The following is a 20,952-nucleotide window of genomic DNA, read 5'->3' on the forward strand; positions in this document are numbered from 1 at the left end:
CCTTTAATCCTGAGGTTCATCTGCCGGGGCCAAGCACGCTTGGACAGTGGCAGCGAGGTCCTCAGGACGTAGATGGATTGCCTTACAGGGCTAACGAGCTCCATCTGCCCGGGGAGGGGCCCCGACCGGGAATCGAACCCGGGTCTCTGCAGTGACAGTGCAGTGTATTTTCCCCTGGACCACCGGGGGATATATATAAAATATATATATATAACTGTTAATTACCCTTCTATCTCGCATTGGCCTTTTTAGCCATCAGTGCGCTTGTAGCAAGCGTGAGTAGAGCCCTTCTCAAATCTTCATTCGCGAAGCCTAGCCATGACAATTACCCTAAATGTCAAAATGTTTTCTTATGTGCTAATATATTGCTGATTGACTGCTTATTGAATGTGATCGTGTTATACGTCAACAGTTTATAAAGAAGGCACCTACTTATTTGTAAAAATGTTTGAATATTAGAGCACATGTAAGTGACAAGGGATTGAAATTTCATTTCAGCCAAGTTAAACCAAATTGCAGTTGTAGAAAGGAAGTAAGTTTTACCCCAAAACAGCCTGTGATCTAATAGAAAATAATTTTCAGTGGCAGCACCCTCCATCTGTGCCTTACTTGTGGTGTTATGAATTTGGCAACATCTCAGCAGTGAGCTACTGTTTATAAGAAGAGATCCCAGCAGCTAAAAGAAGCCAGTCACTGGGATGACTCATTACTTGCCTTGTGAACTGCTCAAGAGAATTTCTTGAAGAACTATGTCAAAATCAGCTCTAGAAACCATTTGAGAGCTTTCATTGACACATAACAAGTGCTTCCAGATTATTGTTGGTCAAATTTGCGGGCTTGGAAGGAAGATTCTTTTTGTCTGTACCGAGTGAAAATTTTCCCCTTTTGTGCAAGGGAACAAGAGGATAAAAAAGGCTTTTTTTCTCTCTGCAAGAAGAAATCTGACGCAGTGGGAACCCAGTCATCAAGGCACCATGAATGCCTGCAGGAGGTAAGCTGCACATACTGCATTCCCCTCAGATAGGAATAGAAAAGCAAACTACTGGCAAAATATTCCTCTCATGGTCTTCACGTGATGCTCCAGATGATCGTGACCTGTGGTATTTGATTTGCAGCTTTACAGGACAAATTGTGCTGATACAAATGTTAAATGTCTATTTCTAATTCTGCAATTACTTTATGTAAAATCTTAACTGCAGAACTTGTGTTTTATTGATGAATTCCCTTTTGCAAATTGCATTTCCTAGTCTTTAATTTTTAACAAATCAGCTTTGACAGCTCTCTTCCAAGTGTGCATAAGTAAGTCATTTCTTGGTTTAAGTTCTTTTTTTACTCATAAACTGTATCTGCACTAACATTTGTGGTAGCCCCTACTCTTCTGCAGTAATAACAGCAGAAACATCTATGAACTGAAGCTGTAATACATCTAATACTTCTCAGACCCCTTCCTAAGCTACATGATCACAAACTAATTCATCTCCTTTTGGCATTCCAATTCAGATGAAATTGTGAATATTAAGCCTTTTTTTCTCTTAAAAAAAAAAAAAAAGGCATCAAGAACAAGGACTTAGCACTGGGGTTTAACAGGCAATTTTCAGCAGAGATAACAATAACTGGAGGTCTGTTGTCACAGGCTAACACTTCTAGTTTCAAATAATTTGGGAAAGGTGGCAAAGCAATGTCAAGTGTTACTCCAGAGAATCCTGCGGATATGCTTTGTGTAGTTACTCCTGACTGGTATCTTTAGCTAATAAATATCTTGACACAGACTGCAGAGAGAAGTCCTCTCTGAAAAGCGGAGATAGAAGAACATGTCAGAGCAGGATGGAAAGCTCACATAGCACATGCTGTGCTTATTCCCATGGGTGAAAGCTTTGGAAACTGGTAATTTTTTATTTGAATCCTGCCACTTTCATAATATTGCAAAATGAAAGGGTATGTTTTTTCTCATACAATGATCTGTATCAAGAGAGAAGAGTAAGAGCACTGTGTCCTCTAACAAGCCCCTACCCAGTCTCTGCCTGTCAGTGGGAGAGAAATACCAAATGGCTGGTAAATGTTTTGTAATTTCCAATTATGGAAATTATTTTATTAGCCCCATACAGTTTGAAGAGCTCTTTCCCAAATCTAGTCAACAATACAATGCACACTCTGGATTTCATTACAAACACTGTTGAACTGTTAATGGAAAAGAATAATTTTTAATCTCTATCTTGCTTTCTTTTATATCAGGATACATTCTCTCCGTGCTCACAGACAGAAAACCAATGGAAACAGGAATGAGAACTGGCACAGCATCTCTGGGTTCAAGCACCAGCAAGAAGATGATCTTGTTACAGTCCATACCCTTTACACAGTCATCATCATGATCCTTCTACTGGCACTTTGGGGAGCCTGGTCAAGAAAGGATTCATCCTTATAGCAGCAATTTAGCAGCTTTCTTTGTCAAGTATTTAAATATGTAATTGTGTTGATTACCCATACCCAAGACGTACAAAAAATCGTCTCCACATATTTCTATTTACTTGAAACTGCTTAAATGGCTGCTACTTGTGGAAGTGAATTTGTGAAGAAATTTAACAGGCCATGCACACACCATGATTTGTGAATGACTGATACCTGTTTGGCCTGTACATGTATATATTACCCTCAGCATGTATATGAAACTTTAAGCACAATATTCTAGAAAGAAGAGTTTAAGTTCTGTTTTATTGGTCAACTTTTTGTATGTCCACCCTAGCTTTCCATTTTTGAACTTAAACTGCGGAGCCTCTACCTCTGCTAAGATTGCCTGTCCCAATCCATGGTAAATCATACATTACATGCAGGGAAATAATCTGCCACATCACGACAACGTAAGAAAAAAAAATCAATAAAACCGGCTATACTGCAGGCAAAGAAAGATCTCTGAACACATGAAATTCATCTACGTTGCTGAAGAGAGTTTATACAGGACTTGTATCCACATATTTTTAATTTATGGTAATGACTTTGTAAACTCAGGAATAAAACCATGAAATAAGCTGTATTTGTAATCATCCTTTGTCGCAGAACCAGATGGCTCAGTCTTCAGTCTTGTATATATTTGATTCATCTGCAACCACTGCCTCCTTTTCCATAATTCATTAACATCTCATGGCAGCACCAGCCTCTACATACACCAGCCTCTACATACACCAGCCTATTCTTGATGGGAGGTATTCCATAGTCCTACTTTTTCAGGGAAGAGGAAGTAATCCCACTCAGACAACCTGCAAGCTTTCTGGAAATACAGCCTGTTGGCAGTCTCCGTTAAACTCTATTAGTTGTATGGTTGTCTACTCCAGATGATCACAAGTTAATGGACATGCAGTTCTGAGGGGCAATGACTGCTGGGGACAACAGTTCAAGCCTTGGGAGCTTAAACTCAGTTTAAACCCCAAATTTTAGCACTGCCTAAACTAATAAAAAGTATCCCCCCCCAAAATAAACCCTGTAAGACATTTTGAATACTTACATAAATACACATCTGTAATTACGTAGTACCTGTAGACAATACAATTCTAAAGTATCATGTACCCCATTCTGATATCCACCCATAATCAGGAGGGGTACGTAAACTGAAATGCCTCTGAGAAGACGTCCACGGCATAGCTCTAGGAGTGTTTCAAAGCACAGTGTAGCACCAGAGACACCCATGGCAGCTCTCAGCAGGTGGGTGTGGGAGCAATGCTTTGATGATGCTCCTTGAAGAACAGCACACAAAGGAATAATTAAAAAAATAGATGAGTAGTACATTAAATAGTCATAGAACACAGGAGCCCAGTTGTAAACTGTATAGCATGAACTAACATTACAAGTCAAAGCAAAAGGATGATCTTTCCCTTGTAAAAGTACCTTTTACATAGGTGAGAATGTTTAAATACATGAGAATACTTAGGCATTCTAACAGCAGGATGAGAATCCCCAGGTGATCAGGATAGTGTGATGGGCCTCAGCATGCTGGAAGCTCACCATCATTAAGCTTTTGCAGGAGAAAGGAAGTTTTGACAATGGGTCAACGAGCAGTACTGAAAATGATTGAGAGGTTTCCCTGACTGAAGGAGGCCTGAAGCTGCTGCTCTGAAAACTCAACACAGGAGGTAAACTTTGGCTACAGGAGACTAATATAACTGTGAAGAACTTTGAAAGTAAGACCAGACAGGTAAAGCATCTCATGAAGACAGAAGAGAAGAAGCCAGTGAACAGAGCTGGGGAGGGTGGCACACTTAACGGTGAGACGAATTTGCTCCTGGAACTGGTCACTGACAGCCGGCATGCATTTTTCCTTCGCTCATGATTTTCTAAATCAGATTGGCTGTTTGTTCTAACATACGTTGTTTTTAGAAATACAGGTTTTACTGGTATCATGCAGAGTCTGAGATGTACAGGCTGCAGTTCACACATCGAGCTTCCACACTGGTGAATCTGCACTGCTTGTGCTGCCATGCAGATGTGGCTACAGAACACTCGGGAGTCATCCTGACGTGAGTCAGCCACCCCTCTGCTTGTCTCTCTCCTTGCAGAACCTCTGACTTCTTTCACATCACTGTGAGATTTGCCATGTGCCAAAACATACACTCACCCAACCATGAGACAGGCACACACGTGATCCCACACACATGCTCTGGCCTGCAAGTGAAGTCTGCTTGAAAATCCTGGTGTGCTATTGGACACCCTGCTCCATGGTAGGATAACTATCTCCATCATGACAGGCAGGAAGGTTTTCCTTGAGTGTATGTCTGCATTCCTGCCTTATGCCTGGGGTATACCTGCTCTCTGATGGACAGGCCAGCAGTTGGACATCTGTCAGATACACCTGGGCTGAAAGCTTTTAACTCAAACAGCAACAGTCTGCTGGCTTTACTGCATATTCCAAAGTCCTTGTAAAGGATGGTGTTGTACACTCTGTTTCTTGTTTGCCTTGTCTCCTCTTTCTCTTCAGCCTCCCTCCTACAAGAAATTCATGTAGTGTAAAGCATTCAAGCAGGAAAGTGAATTTTGTGGTGCACAAGGTTTTAGGCATTGAAGTACAGACTACTGTTTTTCTCAGCTTTTGTCATATATGCAATATTGAAAAGGCAGCACAGGCAAAAACCCCCCAAATTCCAAAAACCACCCCACCTAGAAAAAAAGAAAAGCCAGAACAACTGACCACACATCATAATTTTGGATTTGTTACATTTATAAATCCTGCAGGTATAATCCTACCTTTGAAGCCCTGGAGATCCAGATAAGGTATTGCGAATACCTTCAGCTTCCTCTTTCACCTTGTGACAGTGGAGATCAGGAATGAAGCTTCAGAGGAGGCAGCAGCCGAACATTAAATGTTTTGAAAAACCTATCTTTTTTTCTTAAACTTGTGCTTTGCTGGAAAACAGCCTTGGTTGATTTAACAGTAACATTAGACATTCAGATTTACTAATTTTTAATGTGTTCAGAAGGACAAGAGTAACTTTGCAGGGTGAACGAAATCTACGTTTATTACCAGTTTTGTAAATAACTGTTTAACTTGGATAATGCAACTAGGACTAAGGGAAACCTGTGGTCCTGCAGGGCATAGTCTTCATTGCTAACAGACCCAAATCATCTGCCTGAGTGCTACTTCGGAGGCTTCAAGTCCCAAAATAATTTCCTGCAAATCCACCCATGAAAATACCTCATTTGGGTCTCTTATGTCAACACTAACAAACTATTTCATGTTTCTACACCAATGAAATAGACTAACAAGAAGTAGAACCTGTAACCCCAACTATACAACTTTTGTGTCAAAACTTTTACACAGTGATCATTTTATTACTATTTCTCCTCTATTAAAGAGACTGGACGGATGTTTTACACATGTTCAAAAAAGGCCGTGGTTTAAGCAAACCTGTCAGCTGTTATTTTAAGCTACCAAAAACATTTTAGTTCAGCCAGTAAATGTTATGATATATTCCATGTACCAACTGGACTGTCAGAAAAGGAAAACAAGTCTTTTATTTTCCATGGTCATTCTCACATGCTGATGTTACACACATTTTTTTTAAAAGACGCAAGCCCTTCCAAGCTCCATTTTTCACTACTGCCTCACATTTCCCTTTAGAGATGATGATGCATTCTGCAAAACCATCTTTAAAGCAGGAAGTCAGCACAGCCGTTTCTCTGGAACCCTTTCTTTCGATAAATCCTGGAATTCCCTTGGTACTTGGTAACTAAATTTGCCATTGGTCTGGTTGGTAAGAAAAAGATGGTATTTGTACTCCTGGGTTTAACTTGAGAGAAGACTTAATCAAAATCAAAATGCAAAACAGAAGCTAGGGATTTCCATATTAAATACGGAAACATGACAAAAGTAGGTCAACATGTCAGTTCACTGGTCTGTTTACTGTATTGGACAACATTTCAATTCTAACTCAGACTTATCTCTCTGTTGAAATGTATCTTGTTATCCCAAACACTATGTGTAAGAATGTGGGGTATACTCTTCCAAATATCTTGTAAGTACACATATCATAATACCTCAAAGAACATTAGGAAAAAAAATGCAGACAACTATACAGTTTTAGCATGTCCCACAAAAACAATACAGTATAACAATAACAAACAGCATGGATTTCTACCTAACTAGGACAGCAGTTTTACTTAAACAGGATGCCTGTGTGTGATTAAATGATACTCACGCAGGGCTCTTGGACCTGGTGACTACTGGAAATCAATAGTCTTCCTACTTCCCTTCAATGGTCTTTCCTAACACCGGTTCCAAAAAAAACCAAAACAAGTTCCATGATCTTTTCAGAATGCTATGTAAGTTGTATTGACAATTTTAAGTGAATATGGCACAAATTTGGCTGTGAATTCTGCACCTGGAACTAGGCCCTAGGAAGTTAGCATCACCGTGCATAATCCAGTGCTGTAAAGTAAAAGCACCACTCATTATCCTTTAACACCAACACTGAAGTGCTCTATACCGTTAGCACAAGGAGGGAGATGCTGCTGATATTTTATGGAAACTTTCCTTTTTCTAGTCCATCAGCAATAGTTGGACCATAATGACACCTTTTCTGGCAGCAGTATCCTTAAAACGGTATCATTCATCAGGGGTACCAAAAAAACAAACCGGGGAGGGTTAATAAAAATTATTTAGAATGTTTGAATCCTGTCTGGGACTAGCAAAACATTTGATGAAACAGAAAGGTAAGTACAGATTTCCAGTCCTTCTGTTTATGTTCAGCTTAGAGTACTGGCAATTTTCTCTTGTCAAGAAAAAGGACAGAAAAGCCAACAGCAAATTCTGCTTTGCATGGCAGAATTGCTCTCTGAGCTTAGAACACACTACTCCACTTTCTCTGAAATGCAAGATGAATTGCAATGAAGTGTTTTTACACCTTAAAAAGTCCTTTTTCCTTTAAAAAAATTTCTTTCCACATTTTCATAAGACATCTTTTGTTGCCATTCTGCAAACAACACTATCCAATAAGGTGCTGATTTTTTCTTCTTGCGGAGTAACTTTGTATGTCTGCAGGAAAAAAAAGAACAAGAAAACCAGAAAAGCTGCATAAGGAAGAAAAAAAATGATCACATACCTTCTAAAAATACATACGCATGAAAAAATTTTCCCCTCTCCCCCATTCTTACATTAGAAATTCCTATCTTGTTGTGACTGTGAGACTAAGGAAATCAAGAAACTGAATGAGAGAAGCACTTTTGGCTCCACATGTTAAATGCTATGATTTGTCCGATTTTATTCATATGTCTCCTATCATTACTTTGATGCACATGACCAAGATGATTTAAGTTACTTGAATTTTACCATGCTCCAAGATACCTATCTAGCATATGGTAATCTGTAAAGAGCACACATGCACTAAGACAGCTCCTAACAGCTAATCCGCATGTTTTTATTTTAGCCACCCATACTGGGGCTATTTATGTGCCTAAGATTATGAAACTGTTCAGTACTGAAATTTTTAAATAAACGCATATTTGGCTGAGAAAACAGGAAGCAAAAGTGCCTGAATGGTAGGCAGCCATATGGAATTTATTTTTATGACAATTTTAATAATTTCAAGACTTAAACTTTGTGATGTTGGGGTGTGACAACTAGAACTTGTTTCAAATTAAAAAAATTTAAGAAATAACTAATCAAGGTCCATTTAAAACAAGTTTCCAGTTGTGCTAAAGAAATACAGATCCTAAGTTAATTATGTCGATTGATACTAAATCAGACAATTAAATAAAATACCCTCTTTCTCTACACCAGTCTTCTCTTTTGGCTACACACCTTTTTAACTCTGGCAGTGTCTGTTAGCTGGGGGAGTTCATCTAGAGGAACCTGTTGGCCTTCCACCTGAGATGCTATATCTTCCAGATTTACAGTTTTGTAGCTGCCCAGTAGAACAATGAGTACTGCTGTGTCACTGTCTGAAATGCCAAACTTTTTAAATGCATCTGAAATCTGAGAAAAGATAAAAAATATCAAAATATTATGAGTCACTTTCTTGCTACATATAACCAATCTTTTTAGTTACTGGGTCAAACACAGCAAGAGTATAAATTGACAAATGTTTTACACTCATGCAATTCTGACAAGGTACAAACAATAACAGCATATTTCTGTTATTTAAAATAACAGTAACTTCTATTACTAGGCAGGTAAACTGTTAAATGAATACATATATTCAGTTTGGCTGTGTGGATCTTAGTAAGCCCTGGCAAAAAAAGAAATTTATTCAGTAAATCTTACGTTGTTGTTTGGTGAAAGATTGAAAATAATTTCTGCATAGAGTGTTCTGGTCTTCATTTTATCTGTCTCTTGTAGATGTATGGCTTTGTTGGCTGCCACAAGAATTTGAAAAGGATCTACAATCTGTAAAATACAACAGAAACAGTTACACAGAAATTTAACATACTCTTTTGAAATCTGAAAGAAATCCTGAGCACTTAATTTTGATCACCTAAGTCTGCAGTCATAGAAGTGAACAAAACAGTATCTTCCTCATCATTCTTGCTCTTCTTAAGTCGATGTGTTTATTTCCTGCATGAGGTAATACTTGTCATAAAAATAAAGATTACACTCTCTCAATCTGAGAGAGTTACTGAAATCTTCTCAAAAGAGTATCACATTAATGAATCTTCTGTCAATAAATTGCCAATTACTTTTCCCCCTTCCCTAACTACTGCTTTCCTAATTCTAACCAAAAAAAAAGACTACATTCTGAAACTAGTTATGGGTTTAAATGAGAAAAAAGGCTCCAAATAGTACACATTTGACAGCACGAAGCAAGTAGCATTACATTTTACACACGAGGAAGACTTAAATAGCTCCACCAAGTAGGATGTAAAATTAATCAAGGCCATTGATTTAGTAGGATGTGAAATTAATTGTTTTGGCCAATCTTACCATGGCTCTTTGTTTTACATAGACGAAAAATTACGCTGTAATTGTAAAGGACACAATAATGTAATCAAAGAAGGGGCATTTGGGCAGAGTGTGGAGGAAATGTAACGCAAATAAAGTCGTGTGACAGCGACTACAAGCACCGATCATTTTTCCCTGAGCTCCCACGAGGATTTCCACGCAAACAGGGCGGCACAGAGGCTCACTCACCATGGCAGGGTTTATCAGTGCTCCTTCAATGGATCCTTCCATGGCTTTTTTCCGTAGAGCCGCGGCATTTTTCACGTGTCGGAAGAGAAGCAGCGTGACGCTGTAGTTAGGGAACAGCTCCAGCCGGTGCGTCCGCTCCATCCCGGGGACACGGAGAGGCGCCCGCGTGTCCCGCCGAGCACACGGCTCTACCAACACCCAGCCATTCCGACCGGGGTTTCAGCTCTTCCCGCAGGGAACCCCCCACGCGTGCTGGCCTCTCGCACACCCCCCACGCCCCTTCCCGCCCGGCAGCGGCCGCGGCCTGGACGCGCCGACTCCTCCCGTCGTCCCTCCCCGGAAGAGCGGCGCCTTCCCGGCCGGCGCGGCGGCGGCATGGAGCGCTACGAGGCCTACGGCTTCTCCGGGGCCATGAGCGGCGCCTTCCTGCTGTCCTGCCTGCTCTTCGCGGCCATCAGCCGCCGCCAGCGCGGGCCCTACATGGACGAGGTGTTCCACGTCCCGCAGGCGCAGGCCTATTGCCACGGCCGCTTCCTGCAGGTCAGCATCCTTACAGCATCCCTGCAGCAGCAGCGTAGCTGCCGATCGGCGTCCGGGTGTCTGAACGGAGGGACTCGCTCACCTGCCCGTCCTTGCTGCCCGAACGCTGTTTTTGTCCCTTGGTGGGGCAGCAGCGCCAGGGCACACAGCGTTCAAAACCTTCAGTGTAATAATGCCAGAAGCCCGCTGACCAGCCGGGCTGACAGAGCGGGCCGTGGTGGGGGTGGTGTGCTCCAACCATCGCGCGTCTCTGTCCCCTTTTGTGGGAGCTGCTCCGTAACCCTCTCTGTCTCTGTCTCTCACTCTCTCTCGGCCGTGCAGTGGGACCCCATGATCACCACGCTGCCCGGCCTGTACCTCGTCTCGGTGGGGGTAGTGAAGCCCGCGGCGTGGCTCCTCGGATGGACCGGGAGCGTGGTGTGCTCTGTGGGAATGCTCAGGTTTATCAACCTCCTCTTCAGCGCTGGGAACTTCTACTTACTGTATTTGCTTCTGTTCAAGATCCATCAGAAGAATAAGGTATGGTCAAAGTAAAATAGTTTTGTGCAGTCATACAAGCAAATTAGATGGCTTCGTATATGTCCCCTTCACTACATACTACATATGTGAGCTGTCCTCAGTTTTATATGACTGTAAGTACTACCACCAGTTTGGCCAAGGAGGCACATTCCTTTTCTCTACATTTTTTTTTTTTTTAAATTTCTATTTTTCTCGCTCAAGGTGCAATCCTCTACAAATTTACTCTTGCACATAACTATAAAGAGTCCTATTGAAAGAAAAGTTAGTTAGTATGTATACAGACTTACTGCCCAAAGGTCTGAATGCTCATCTAGTTGGAATTTCTTAAGACTCTTCATAAACCTTCAGCTGCCAAATCCTGCAGCCCTGTGGGCTGTGTTTAAACTGAGATCGGTTCTGTAAAACAATAACAGGCTTGATGTCAGTATTTAGTAATGGAGAATAATTCAAGTTGCAAAAAGTTGGAGAGTGATTGAGGGTGGAATGGACCTTAGGAAGACCACCCTCTATCCCAGTGCAGGGATGGGGCAGGACTGGGGCCTGGAAAACTCCCCGTGGATGACTGCACAACATCTCTGGGCAATCTGCTTCATGACTGACTGGCTTCACGGTGAAAAAGATTGTCCTTAAATCTAGACTGAACCTCTCATTTCAGTGTATTCCTGTTGCCTCTTGTCCTCTCACCATGTACCACTTTGAGAGCCTGGCTCTCTTTACCTGATGACACCCTAGGGATATAGGTAGGCTGTGGTTTGGTCCCCCAGGCCATCTGCTTTCCAGACTGAACAAGGCCAGCTCCCTCAACCTCTCCTTTCAGGGCAGGTTCTTCAGCCCCAGGCTGTCTTGATGGCTCTCTGCCATTACAGTTTACTAGGGCTTTTTTTATCAGGGCACAAAATTGGACATGGTATTCTAGGTACAGCCTAACAAGTGGAGTAAAGAGGGATAACTTCTCTTGATCTACTCTTGTTAATGAAGTCCAGGAGACTGTTGCTGTTCCTTAGTGCGATGACATGCTGCCAGCTCATGTTCACCTCGCTATCTGTGAAGACCCTCAGGTCCCTTTCCACAGAGCAGCAGCTCCTCATTATGGGGATTTCTTCCTTTTCAGCTGCAGGCTTTTGGATTTGTCCTTGTTGAATTTCATGGTATTTTTGTTGCCCCATTCCTCCAACCTGTCTGGGTCAACCTGCGTGGCACCTCTGCTCTTTAGCAAATTACTCGGTCCCACCCAAGTGGAACCCAATAGTGTCAACTTACAGACTTGATGACAGTGTACACTTGCTGCCTTCTAGTCATAGACGTTAAACAGGACAGGTCTCAGTATAGGTCCTGTGATAGTCCAATTGTTACTGTTGTTTAGGCGCAGTGGGACAGTTTTTACCTGTCTAGCTGTCCACACATCCGCACCATAACAGTTCAAGGTGGATAAAAAACTACTGTATATTTAAAGTTCTGGAGAATGCACCACTACAGTAGATAAATTGTTTTAGTGGTTAACGGTCTATTCAAAAATCTTTAATGTTAGTAAAGTTATTTAGTGTTTGAGTTTTAACCTTAAAAACATCTTTTTCCAAAAAGAAAATTTCTTTTGATGTATTTTCTTACAGGAGCCTCTTCATGTTTAAGCACATGATAAGACTATACAGAACTGGATCAGATCCAATAAATTGTTTCGATTTTCAGAGCACTTAATTGTATACTTGGAAGTGGAAATATAAATGTGAAAAAAGATTTTATGACAATAAGCATTGGGAAACGTAGTGGTATTTTTGGCACTTCTTTGAGCTCAACATTTTGTCTATTCCTCTTTACTGTAAGGTGGTAAGTGGCTGTTTCACCCCATGCTAGATCATTCAGAAACATCATGCAACAATTTTTTAATGTTGTGATTTATGTTGCATCATGTAGTAAGAGGGGTAATTAGGAGGAAGTTTTAACTGCATGATCTCCTACCTTTTTTAAAGTTTCTTTTCTAACTCATGAATTATAATGAGGATAAACAATAAAAGCTTCACTGAAGATTAGAAACTTGGAGCTGCCCACTCATGGACTGGGTTCAAAAGAGGTGATAGTAGAGGCATAGAATGGTGCTGTCTCACAGATAAGCAGAATCTAATTACGAGATTGCAGGGGCATAAAACATTGATTTTATTTCCTTTTGCCCATTAGTGTAGCTCTTTTAGCCTCAGTATGGGACCATTTATGCTCCTACCATGATTTTAATGCCACAAATATGTGCACACTTGACATATGGAAGAAGTTGGTGTATTTTTGTGACCATGTTTTTAACTAACCTGCAGTAATGCTCTGTACTTCCACTTGGATTTTAACATTGTGTAGTCCAATACTATATTAACGTCGCAGGAGATTAACACAAATAGAGTATTTGTGCAGTAATGGAACCAAAGAGCATAGGAGATATTGTATTGTGTTAATGGAATTCTCAGGAATGATACAAATTTTAATTTGTTATTTTGTTTTGTTTGACATTGCCTAACCACATTTTTCTTCTTCTTCTCTAGGCTGTGTCTGGCTTCCAGAGAATCTTGTCTACATTAATTCTTGCAATGTTTCCCACCCTTTACTTTTTTACATTCCTTTATTATACGGATCCAGGTTCAGTATTTTTTACTCTCTTTGCCTATTTAATGTGCCTTTATGGTAACCATAAAACATCAGCTCTCCTGGGATTTTGTGGCTTCATGTTTCGTCAGACGAATATTGTGTGGACAGTTTTCTGTGCTGGAAATGTTGTGGCAGAAAAGCTAAATGAAGCCTGGAAGACTGAATTACAGAAGAAGAAAGATGAAAAGATTTCCTCCAAGAAAGGATCATTTTCAGATTTGACCAGGATATTGCAGTTTCTTGTTAAATATCTCATATCACCAAAAAACTTAGTTACACTTACTGCTTTAACTTGGCCATACATCACATTAGTAACTGTATTCTTTGGTTTTGTCTTCATCAATGGTGGAATAGTTGTTGGTGACAGAAGTAGCCATGAAGCCTGTTTGCACTTTCCTCAGCTGTTCTATTTTCTGTCCTTTACTGTTTTTTTTTCATTCCCTCATTTATTGACCCCTACTAAAATCAGGAAGTTCCTTCTGTCATTGCGAAAGCACCCTGTGCAGTACAGCCTAATCACCATCATCTCTTTATTCCTGGTCTGGAAATTTACCTATGTTCATAAGTATTTACTAGCAGATAACAGACATTACACATTTTATGTCTGGAGAAAAGTGTTCCAAAGACACGAGCTTGTAAAATATGCATTAGTTCCATTCTATATATTTGCTGGCTGGACTTTTACTGATACACTAAAATCAAAATCGATATTCTGGATCTTAATGTATTTTGTGTGTTTATTAGCAGTCACAGTTCCTCAAAAATTACTAGAATTTCGTTACTTTATTTTGCCATTCTTAATATATAGACTCAATATTCCATTCCCATCTATGTATAGACAACTTTTGGAGCTGGCTTTTTATATTGTAGTAAATGCTGTAAGTTTTTATCTTTTTCTAAACAGAACATTCCGGTGGGAAAATAGTGATGAAATACAGAGGTTTATGTGGTAACTTTTTTGAATACTTTTATAGGTAGGAAAACCCAGTTCTGTTTCAGGACTGGACTCTGGAATGAAACAATATGTTTTGCATCATATAAGGGCTAATTTCCGCAGTTGGAATTGGGGAAGTAACCTCTTTGCTTATATTCTTGCAGCTGAATGCGAGATCTGGTATGTTATAATGTGAAGATATTCCATACATTGAATTTATGAGAATTAACAAATTCAATACGAGAAGTATGAGAACACCTTTCTGTAATTGATGTAAAATGAGGGCGATGTTTACAGTAATTTTTCATTATAATAAAATATTATATAACGTGCCCTTGAAGGTATGACAGTTTATAAGTATGTTTCAGAGGTTTCCCTTTGAAAAAAGGATTTCAACCATTATGTTTATTTATCTGTGTGCATATTTGTTCTTTGGATCAGGCCACTTCGTTCTCGGTTTCCTAACGGTCAAGGTACGAACCACTACTAAAGTACAGTGCTTTCAAAACCTCCTACATCCCTGTGAATTTTCATTACTTTTTTGTCAGTAAATGCTTACATTAGTTTTGCAAACAGAATATAGGCTCTTAAATCGTTAGAGCACTTCGAACATTTTATTTCAAACTGATATGTATAAAACACAGTGGAGGCTGTGTGCATGTACCTTCTTTGGGGAATAAATATTACTGTACAACAAAAGGTAAATTGCAGTTGGTAATGTGACCTGTTAGAAACAGAGTCATTTACATGTGTTAGACGAGTGTTTCCACAGTGGATTACAGCCCAGTGAATACCCTCTTAAGTAATCAGGCTCCTATGTCCTGTGGTTCTCTGCTCACAGGTTTGTACTGAAATTGGATCTGAGTGCACTCCCAGGTTGAGCTGAGTGTTTCAAAGTCCTTTGATGTGTAATCTTCAAGAAATACTAATGGCATTACTCAGTTGTTCTTTTAAATGTTTTTCATATTTGTACATACGTAATGGGACTTGAGTGTATATATTTTGTTTTACAGAGGTAAAATACAATGTGTGTGTATATATATATATATATTTAAAAACATCTAGTGTGCATTATCATCAGAATAAATGAAGACTGTAATGGTCCATGTCAGTAAATGACTTTATTAAGACTCAAAAGTATTTTATTGCTAAAATATGTGGCAGGGGAGGGTTGTGTCCAAAACTTCAGGTACTGTGTAGCCTCTTTAAATTCATTATTGCTCTGTAATGAAAATACTGCAGCCAAATCTGTGCAAACCTAACATGTTATTGCCACTCAATTCACTCTGAAATGGGATGGTTTCTCAGGAGGTCAGTACTGGGGAGTTACAGACTTGGGTCGGTACTGTTATTCTTTTCTTTTGCAATATGCAGATCAATGTCCTGGCTCAATTCCTTCCCTGTACTAACACGATGATGAATGTGGTGAACTCAGATTATCCTGTCCAATGTCTTCACAACTCTGTTTCTCCTAAGGAAACTCTAAAGCCACTCTTCAATGAGTGGGTGTGTTTGTATTGAATTTAGGATGTTTGCCAGCTTACTGTTTGCTTCTTGGCAGCCTGGTAATTTGTTGCCAATGTGTGTACCATAGGGAAAGCCATTTTCAATCATTCCCTATTCATTTCATGAAGTTGAAGGGACAAGACAAACCTGAAATGGGTTGCTTTTCAAGAATCCAGTTTGGTTGTTGCAGTATCCAGGATGTTTTCTTGTGATTTAGTATGATGGATTTTGGAGGGGAAGTCTTGTATGCCTTCTGCTTCCAAATTTGGTTTTGTATGCCATACAAAAAAAAAAAATCCTAAATAAGGTAAAGAGCATTTGCCTGCATAAATACAACTTCACTTGTGCCCTGAAATACTACTACTGAGTTGGAATGGTAATGTGGGAAGTTGTGGGAGTCTGGCTAGCATTCTGAATTTCTGAATTGTATTCTAGATCCAGGGTTTTTTTTCTGGCTTTATGTAGAGGAGCAGGTGTTCACTCCCTTGACAAAAAAATTTCCTTTCAAAAATTCCTGTGCATATAGTCCTCAGGTATTTTGTCCAGCATGTCTGTTGTTTTCTGAATGTTTTCTGAATGCTTTTGCTCATCAACACTGCTAAGAGATTGTTCAGGCTTCCTACTTTTAACAGAGATAGCAGCTGTGTTTCAGGTGAAAAGAACTGGGTTTAAATATGTACAATTTTAAAACATTTCTTTCGTAGAGAAAAGTGAATGCAAAAAGTCCACCAAAATTTAGAATTAGAATACCTTTCTAATGAGCTCCACATCACAAGACCCTAGAAAAATTACATGTAGAGAGATGTCTGGGACCTGTTGGAGCTTTTTAACCAATATTAGAAGATGGGATAATATTTTATCATGGGATTTATTACTGTACCTAATTTAGAAGTACAAGTATTCTTAATGTATTTTGCTAATTTAAAAGCAGGCGGAGTTGATATAAGTTTAATTAAAGAGGAAAGTCCATGAATTACTTAAGTATGAAAGGAGAATGTAGAGCAAAGCTATGTTCTCACTTTTGCTGAAGAGCCTCAGAGTGTTTGCAGGTAATATTCAGTGTTAGCCAATTCAGTCCAGAAATCAAGGGGGTTATATCATGATTACTCGTAAAGAAAGGTGTCCAGATTCCATCAGTATCTCCTAGGACTTTGACAAATAGCAGTAGCACTGTTGAAATCCATTGAAAAATGGATCTTAGTATTTTGTTACTGAAATATTTCCATTGTAGTTATTTGTAAAATTATTATCTGTTTTCCTTAAAGACAGACAGAAAGGACTCTCTTTGTCCTGGTTTAAGTTGCCAAGGTCTTCCAGATTCAATAGAACCATAATTATTACTTTAGGTTAATTCCTCAGCAGGTGTCATTTGGCAATGAAATGTGTTACAACAGCATTAAATGATCATTTCTTGTAAATTTCATTAGTCAGTTACCCATTTAGAATAAAATCACACTAATTTGTTGAAATATCTAAGGTAAAACCAAATAGCATAGCTAACATTTCCATAATGGCTGCTTAAAAATAAAGGCTCAGGTTTGTTTTTTCTCAGAGAGAAATAAGATTATTTTTCAATAACTGTGGAAATAATAAAATAGCCTAACAGTTACAGCATGGCTGAATTGTTTTAAGGTAGGGGGAAAAAAGGACAAATAATTGGACAGGGTTTGTTTTTCTCTTTGTTAAAAATAGGTTATTTGGGAAGATAGGAAGTTTGATAATAGTTTATGCCATGAACTGTATTTTCTGCTATTGGTGAGCATTCTGTATTTCATTCCTTTTAAGTTCTTTAACAGCAAATGTTCATGTTCAAAATTAACAGGAATTTTATACCATAAGCAATGCCAAACGATTTTTTATTCTGTTAATTTTCTAGAGAGTTGATAGATGGATTACTTCTGTTAAAAAGTAGGGGAAGAGTATTTAATAGTCTCTGGGAACAGTTGATTTTTTTTCCTGTTAATAGAGCACTGATGATTCTTGTTTCTCACAAGGTGGCAGTCCTGTGCTGTCTTGTTGAGGTGACCAGCTGCTTAGTGCAATGCTGCTTGAAATCCTAACTTACGGGTTTCCAGCAACACTCTTTCTGAGAATTAGAAAACTTCAAGTTCTCTCATGGCTGGTTGCTTGTTTTAGTAACTGGTTTAGCTATAATATCCTTGGGTTTTTTAAAATATATATTGTATGTTAAGTTTTAGTAGAAGAACAAGTTTTGCTCATCCTAAATTGTCTTATTTTGAACACTTTTTTCTGTTTGTGAAACTTTCATGTCTAGTCTGAGAGAGCAAAATGAAACTTGAAGGCTCACTGTTGAAAAGATATCATTGTTTTAAACAGTATCATTCCTTAGAAAGTTAGCAGATTTCCTTTTGCTGTTTTATTATTAAATTCCACAGCATTCTTACTTTCTTCGCATATTCATTCTATTTATTACTGTCTAAAAAGAAAAAAAAAAGGACAAATTGAGAAAAGCAAAGTAATTATGCCTTTGAGACTGGCATATGGTGATTTCCTGAAATATTCATTCTCCTTAGTTGGATGATGCACATATGAAATATAAATGCTCAAGTATACGTTGGCCCTGTAGTAGCCAACATACTGCATTTTAAATGCATCATCTAGTTTTTGTGTAATGACAAATTGTAATGCCCAGTCTGTGAAAATTACTGCTTCCAGTTATCTCAAACTCTTTGTCCATATTCACCATCCTAGTTTTTTTCCCCAAAAAAACTTTGCTTTCCTTGCTAATCCCTTCTTATATAGGACATGCTTTTTATTTTCAATCCAGTACATCTGTATGTCAGCTGAGGCATCTTTTATAGAAAAACATCCTTCTTAAAAGTATGCTTTAGATGGAGGAGATAATTGGTTTTGCTAACAAATATCATTTAGCAAACAAAAATCTCTCCATGAGACAGAAATGGCTACATAGCTACGTGTAGCTAAAATGCCCTTAATTTTCCAGTTTTTATGCTCAATCTCAGAATATGCTCAGGACCTCACGCTGTGCCTTCAGCCTCAGGGATAGTTGGGATACAAGGAACAGGAAACAACAGGAAAAAGATTTGTGCAGATCATTGTCACTGCAGTGCTGCCATAGCTAGGAGTGTGCAAGGCTACCAGGAGCAGAAATGAGTGGGTACTTCGAGGGGTTAGAGGGCACCACTGTACTTGACAGTCCACTGTGGCTTGCTAAAGTATGTGGTGATAGAGGAGAGTTGCTTGCCATATATGAGTGGGATTTTCTTCTCCATCTGGAGGGAGAAGCTGCTTGTTGCTCAAGCTGGGAGCCGATCACTGGGAGATGGACCTTGCTGAAGTTTGAAAGCTAACTGGTTTGTTGAAAGATGTTTTAGCACTAAACTGTGCATCTATAAATAAAAGCTGTTCTTGCTGTGTTCAGGAAATGTGAGCTTACTTGAAGTAGAGCTGTGTGTCACAAATAGGGAAGGGGTTGCTTTCATTTTCATGGAATCATAGAATCATTAAGGTTGGGAAAAAATCCTAGGGCAACTCAGTCCAATGATCAATGCAGTACCACCTTGTTCACCACTAAACCATATCCCCAGCTGTCACATTCGTGTACTTTTTGAACACTTGGAGGGATGGTGATTCCACCACTCCCCTGGGCAGCCTGGTCCAATGCGTGGCCACCCTTTCCGTGAAGAAATTTTTCCTAATACCCAGTCTAAACCTCCCCTGGTGTGACTTCAGGCCATTTCCTCTGGTCCTGTCACTTGTTACCTGGGAGAAGAGTCCGACCCTGACCTGGCTCCAACCTTTTAGAGAGACACTTCCAGAAACCAGACCTATAAGTTTAATAAATCTAAATCATGCATTTTCCTGCATTCCTATCGAATCCCAAACAAAGCATTGCCTGATTTATTTTCAGATGGTCAGTTGCCCAGATGGTCCAGTGGTTTTATAAAGCAACAACAGATGTATCTTAAAAAATAAACATGTTAAAGCAATGTTTCCCATGGGCTTTATATCCTGGTTTTAAGTAGATGTAAATGAATATCCCATGCATTTAATTCAAATTGGTTTGAACTCCTATTAATAATAGCAGTGTAGCCTTTTCAAAGATGTAATTGCAAAAGTTCGTGTCCTTAGCTACCTTCACATCTTCTGTAATGAGATTACATTTCCACATTTTTTTATCAACCCTCCTAAGGTATTGTTGTAGAAACAATCTTGTGAAAATGCAATGAGAAAGGAATGGTTATGGTGATTATCACTGGCAAAAGTCTAATTTTATGGCACTTCTTCAGACCTTCAAATTTAATACACGTATATCATGCTGCATTTTCCTGTGTTCCCATCAGATCTCAAACAAAGCGTTGCCTGGCTGAACTGAAATTTAGGTAAGATTCAGAAGAACAAAGAGATGCCATTGGAACATCACCGATTGCAGTGATAGCACTTCACCCTCTGGGTCAGTGCTGATCAAATGCCACCACAGTGTTAGTGGGTGGAAGTAAGCACAGCATAACCATAGTCCTGGGGAAGGGCAGAAAGGGTGTTTTGTACCTCGTGTTTTCTGCATTGCATGTAGGATTCCTTACTAGCTGCTTTGTGCATTCCTGTCCTTCTCATTACTGAGAGAATTATTTTACATTAGTAGCCCATTGGGATAGTTGTGAAAGTGGGAACTCATCTGCCAGACATCTTGTTGAATCTACTTGCTACAGCACAGCCTGTTCGGTCACGGTACTCATGAGCTGGGGAAGCCTCTCATCCAAGATTCAGGCCAGAACGACCCGTGTTTGAGCTGATTTTCCTAGCAACAACTCTGCTAGCTATATTTGGAAAGTTTTGGCCCAATCCAGTATGTTAACTTGCTTTAAAGTCTCAAGAAGTCCTCCAGCTCCCATGAAAATAACCAGGAGCATGTCAAAGAAAAAGGAGTTTATTTGCTGTTTATAGTAAAAAGTTGTATGTATCCTTACTAAGAATATATTGGGGCACATTTGCTACAATAACAGTGAGTTTTGTTCCCTTAGTTATTACTAGGATGGAATTTTCTGTCTTCTTTTCTGAAACAGGAAAGAAGAAGGATTTTCTCAAGACCAATAGGAAATAAGGTGTTTGATAGTTTTCTTAAAAAATAAGAAGAAAATCTATTTGGAATTTTGGAAACATCTGTTGTTTGAGAGAAACTTAAAGTTTGCCTTCAAGATAGATAATAGTAATTTCCCTTCTGCCTTCTGTACTGGTT

At 39.4% G+C, this 20,952-nt stretch overlaps 2 protein-coding genes across 3 annotated transcripts; one reads left to right on the plus strand and one right to left on the minus strand.

The window, feature by feature from the left end:
- Positions 1 to 5,977: 5,977 nt before the first annotated feature.
- On the minus strand, positions 5,978 to 9,898 carry TPRKB (TP53RK binding protein). Its single transcript, XM_027890093.1, has 4 exons — positions 9,608 to 9,898; positions 8,744 to 8,866; positions 8,282 to 8,455; positions 5,978 to 7,516 (listed from the first exon to the last, which is right to left on the minus strand). Exons 1-4 carry the CDS (start codon positions 9,746 to 9,748, stop codon positions 7,430 to 7,432), a joined length of 525 nt encoding a protein of 174 aa, XP_027745894.1. The 5' UTR covers positions 9,749 to 9,898; the 3' UTR covers positions 5,978 to 7,429.
- Positions 9,899 to 9,922: 24 nt separating this feature from the next.
- On the plus strand, positions 9,923 to 19,147 carry LOC114060537 (putative Dol-P-Glc:Glc(2)Man(9)GlcNAc(2)-PP-Dol alpha-1,2-glucosyltransferase). Of its 2 annotated transcripts, XR_003571911.1 has the most exons (4): positions 9,923 to 10,147; positions 10,469 to 10,666; positions 13,192 to 14,474; positions 19,138 to 19,147. XR_003571911.1 is itself a non-coding variant. In XM_027890092.1 (3 exons), exons 1-3 carry the CDS (start codon positions 9,983 to 9,985, stop codon positions 14,245 to 14,247), a joined length of 1,419 nt encoding a protein of 472 aa, XP_027745893.1. In that variant the 5' UTR covers positions 9,923 to 9,982; the 3' UTR covers positions 14,248 to 15,365. The 2 variants fall into 2 exon arrangements, 1 of the variants encoding a protein (XP_027745893.1); XM_027890092.1 differs by lacking the exon at positions 19,138 to 19,147 and having other exon boundaries at positions 13,192 to 15,365.
- Positions 19,148 to 20,952: the final 1,805 nt, after the last annotated feature.

The sequence above is a fragment of the Empidonax traillii genome, unplaced genomic scaffold (assembly GCF_003031625.1).
Source record: "Empidonax traillii isolate 1590-97213 ecotype Southwest subspecies unplaced genomic scaffold, ASM303162v1 scaffold277:size2070623, whole genome shotgun sequence".
In the NCBI taxonomy this organism is placed as follows: domain Eukaryota; kingdom Metazoa; phylum Chordata; class Aves; order Passeriformes; family Tyrannidae; genus Empidonax; species Empidonax traillii.

Coding starts and splice junctions, on each gene's coding strand:
- LOC114060537 (XM_027890092.1), top strand. CDS start 9,983: ATGGAGCGCTACGAGGCCTACGGCTTCTCCGGGGCCATGAGCGGCGCC. Junction 10,148..10,468: donor GCCACGGCCGCTTCCTGCAG/GTCAGCATCCTT, acceptor TCGGCCGTGCAG/TGGGACCCCATGATCACCAC. Junction 10,667..13,191: donor AGATCCATCAGAAGAATAAG/GTATGGTCAAAG, acceptor CTTCTTCTCTAG/GCTGTGTCTGGCTTCCAGAG.
- TPRKB (XM_027890093.1), bottom strand. CDS start 9,748: ATGGAGCGGACGCACCGGCTGGAGCTGTTCCCTAACTACAGCGTCACG. Junction 8,456..8,743: donor ATCTTTCACCAAACAACAAC/GTAAGATTTACT, acceptor ATCTTTTCTCAG/ATTTCAGATGCATTTAAAAA. Junction 7,517..8,281: donor ACACTGCCAGAGTTAAAAAG/GTGTGTAGCCAA, acceptor TTTTTCCTGCAG/ACATACAAAGTTACTCCGCA.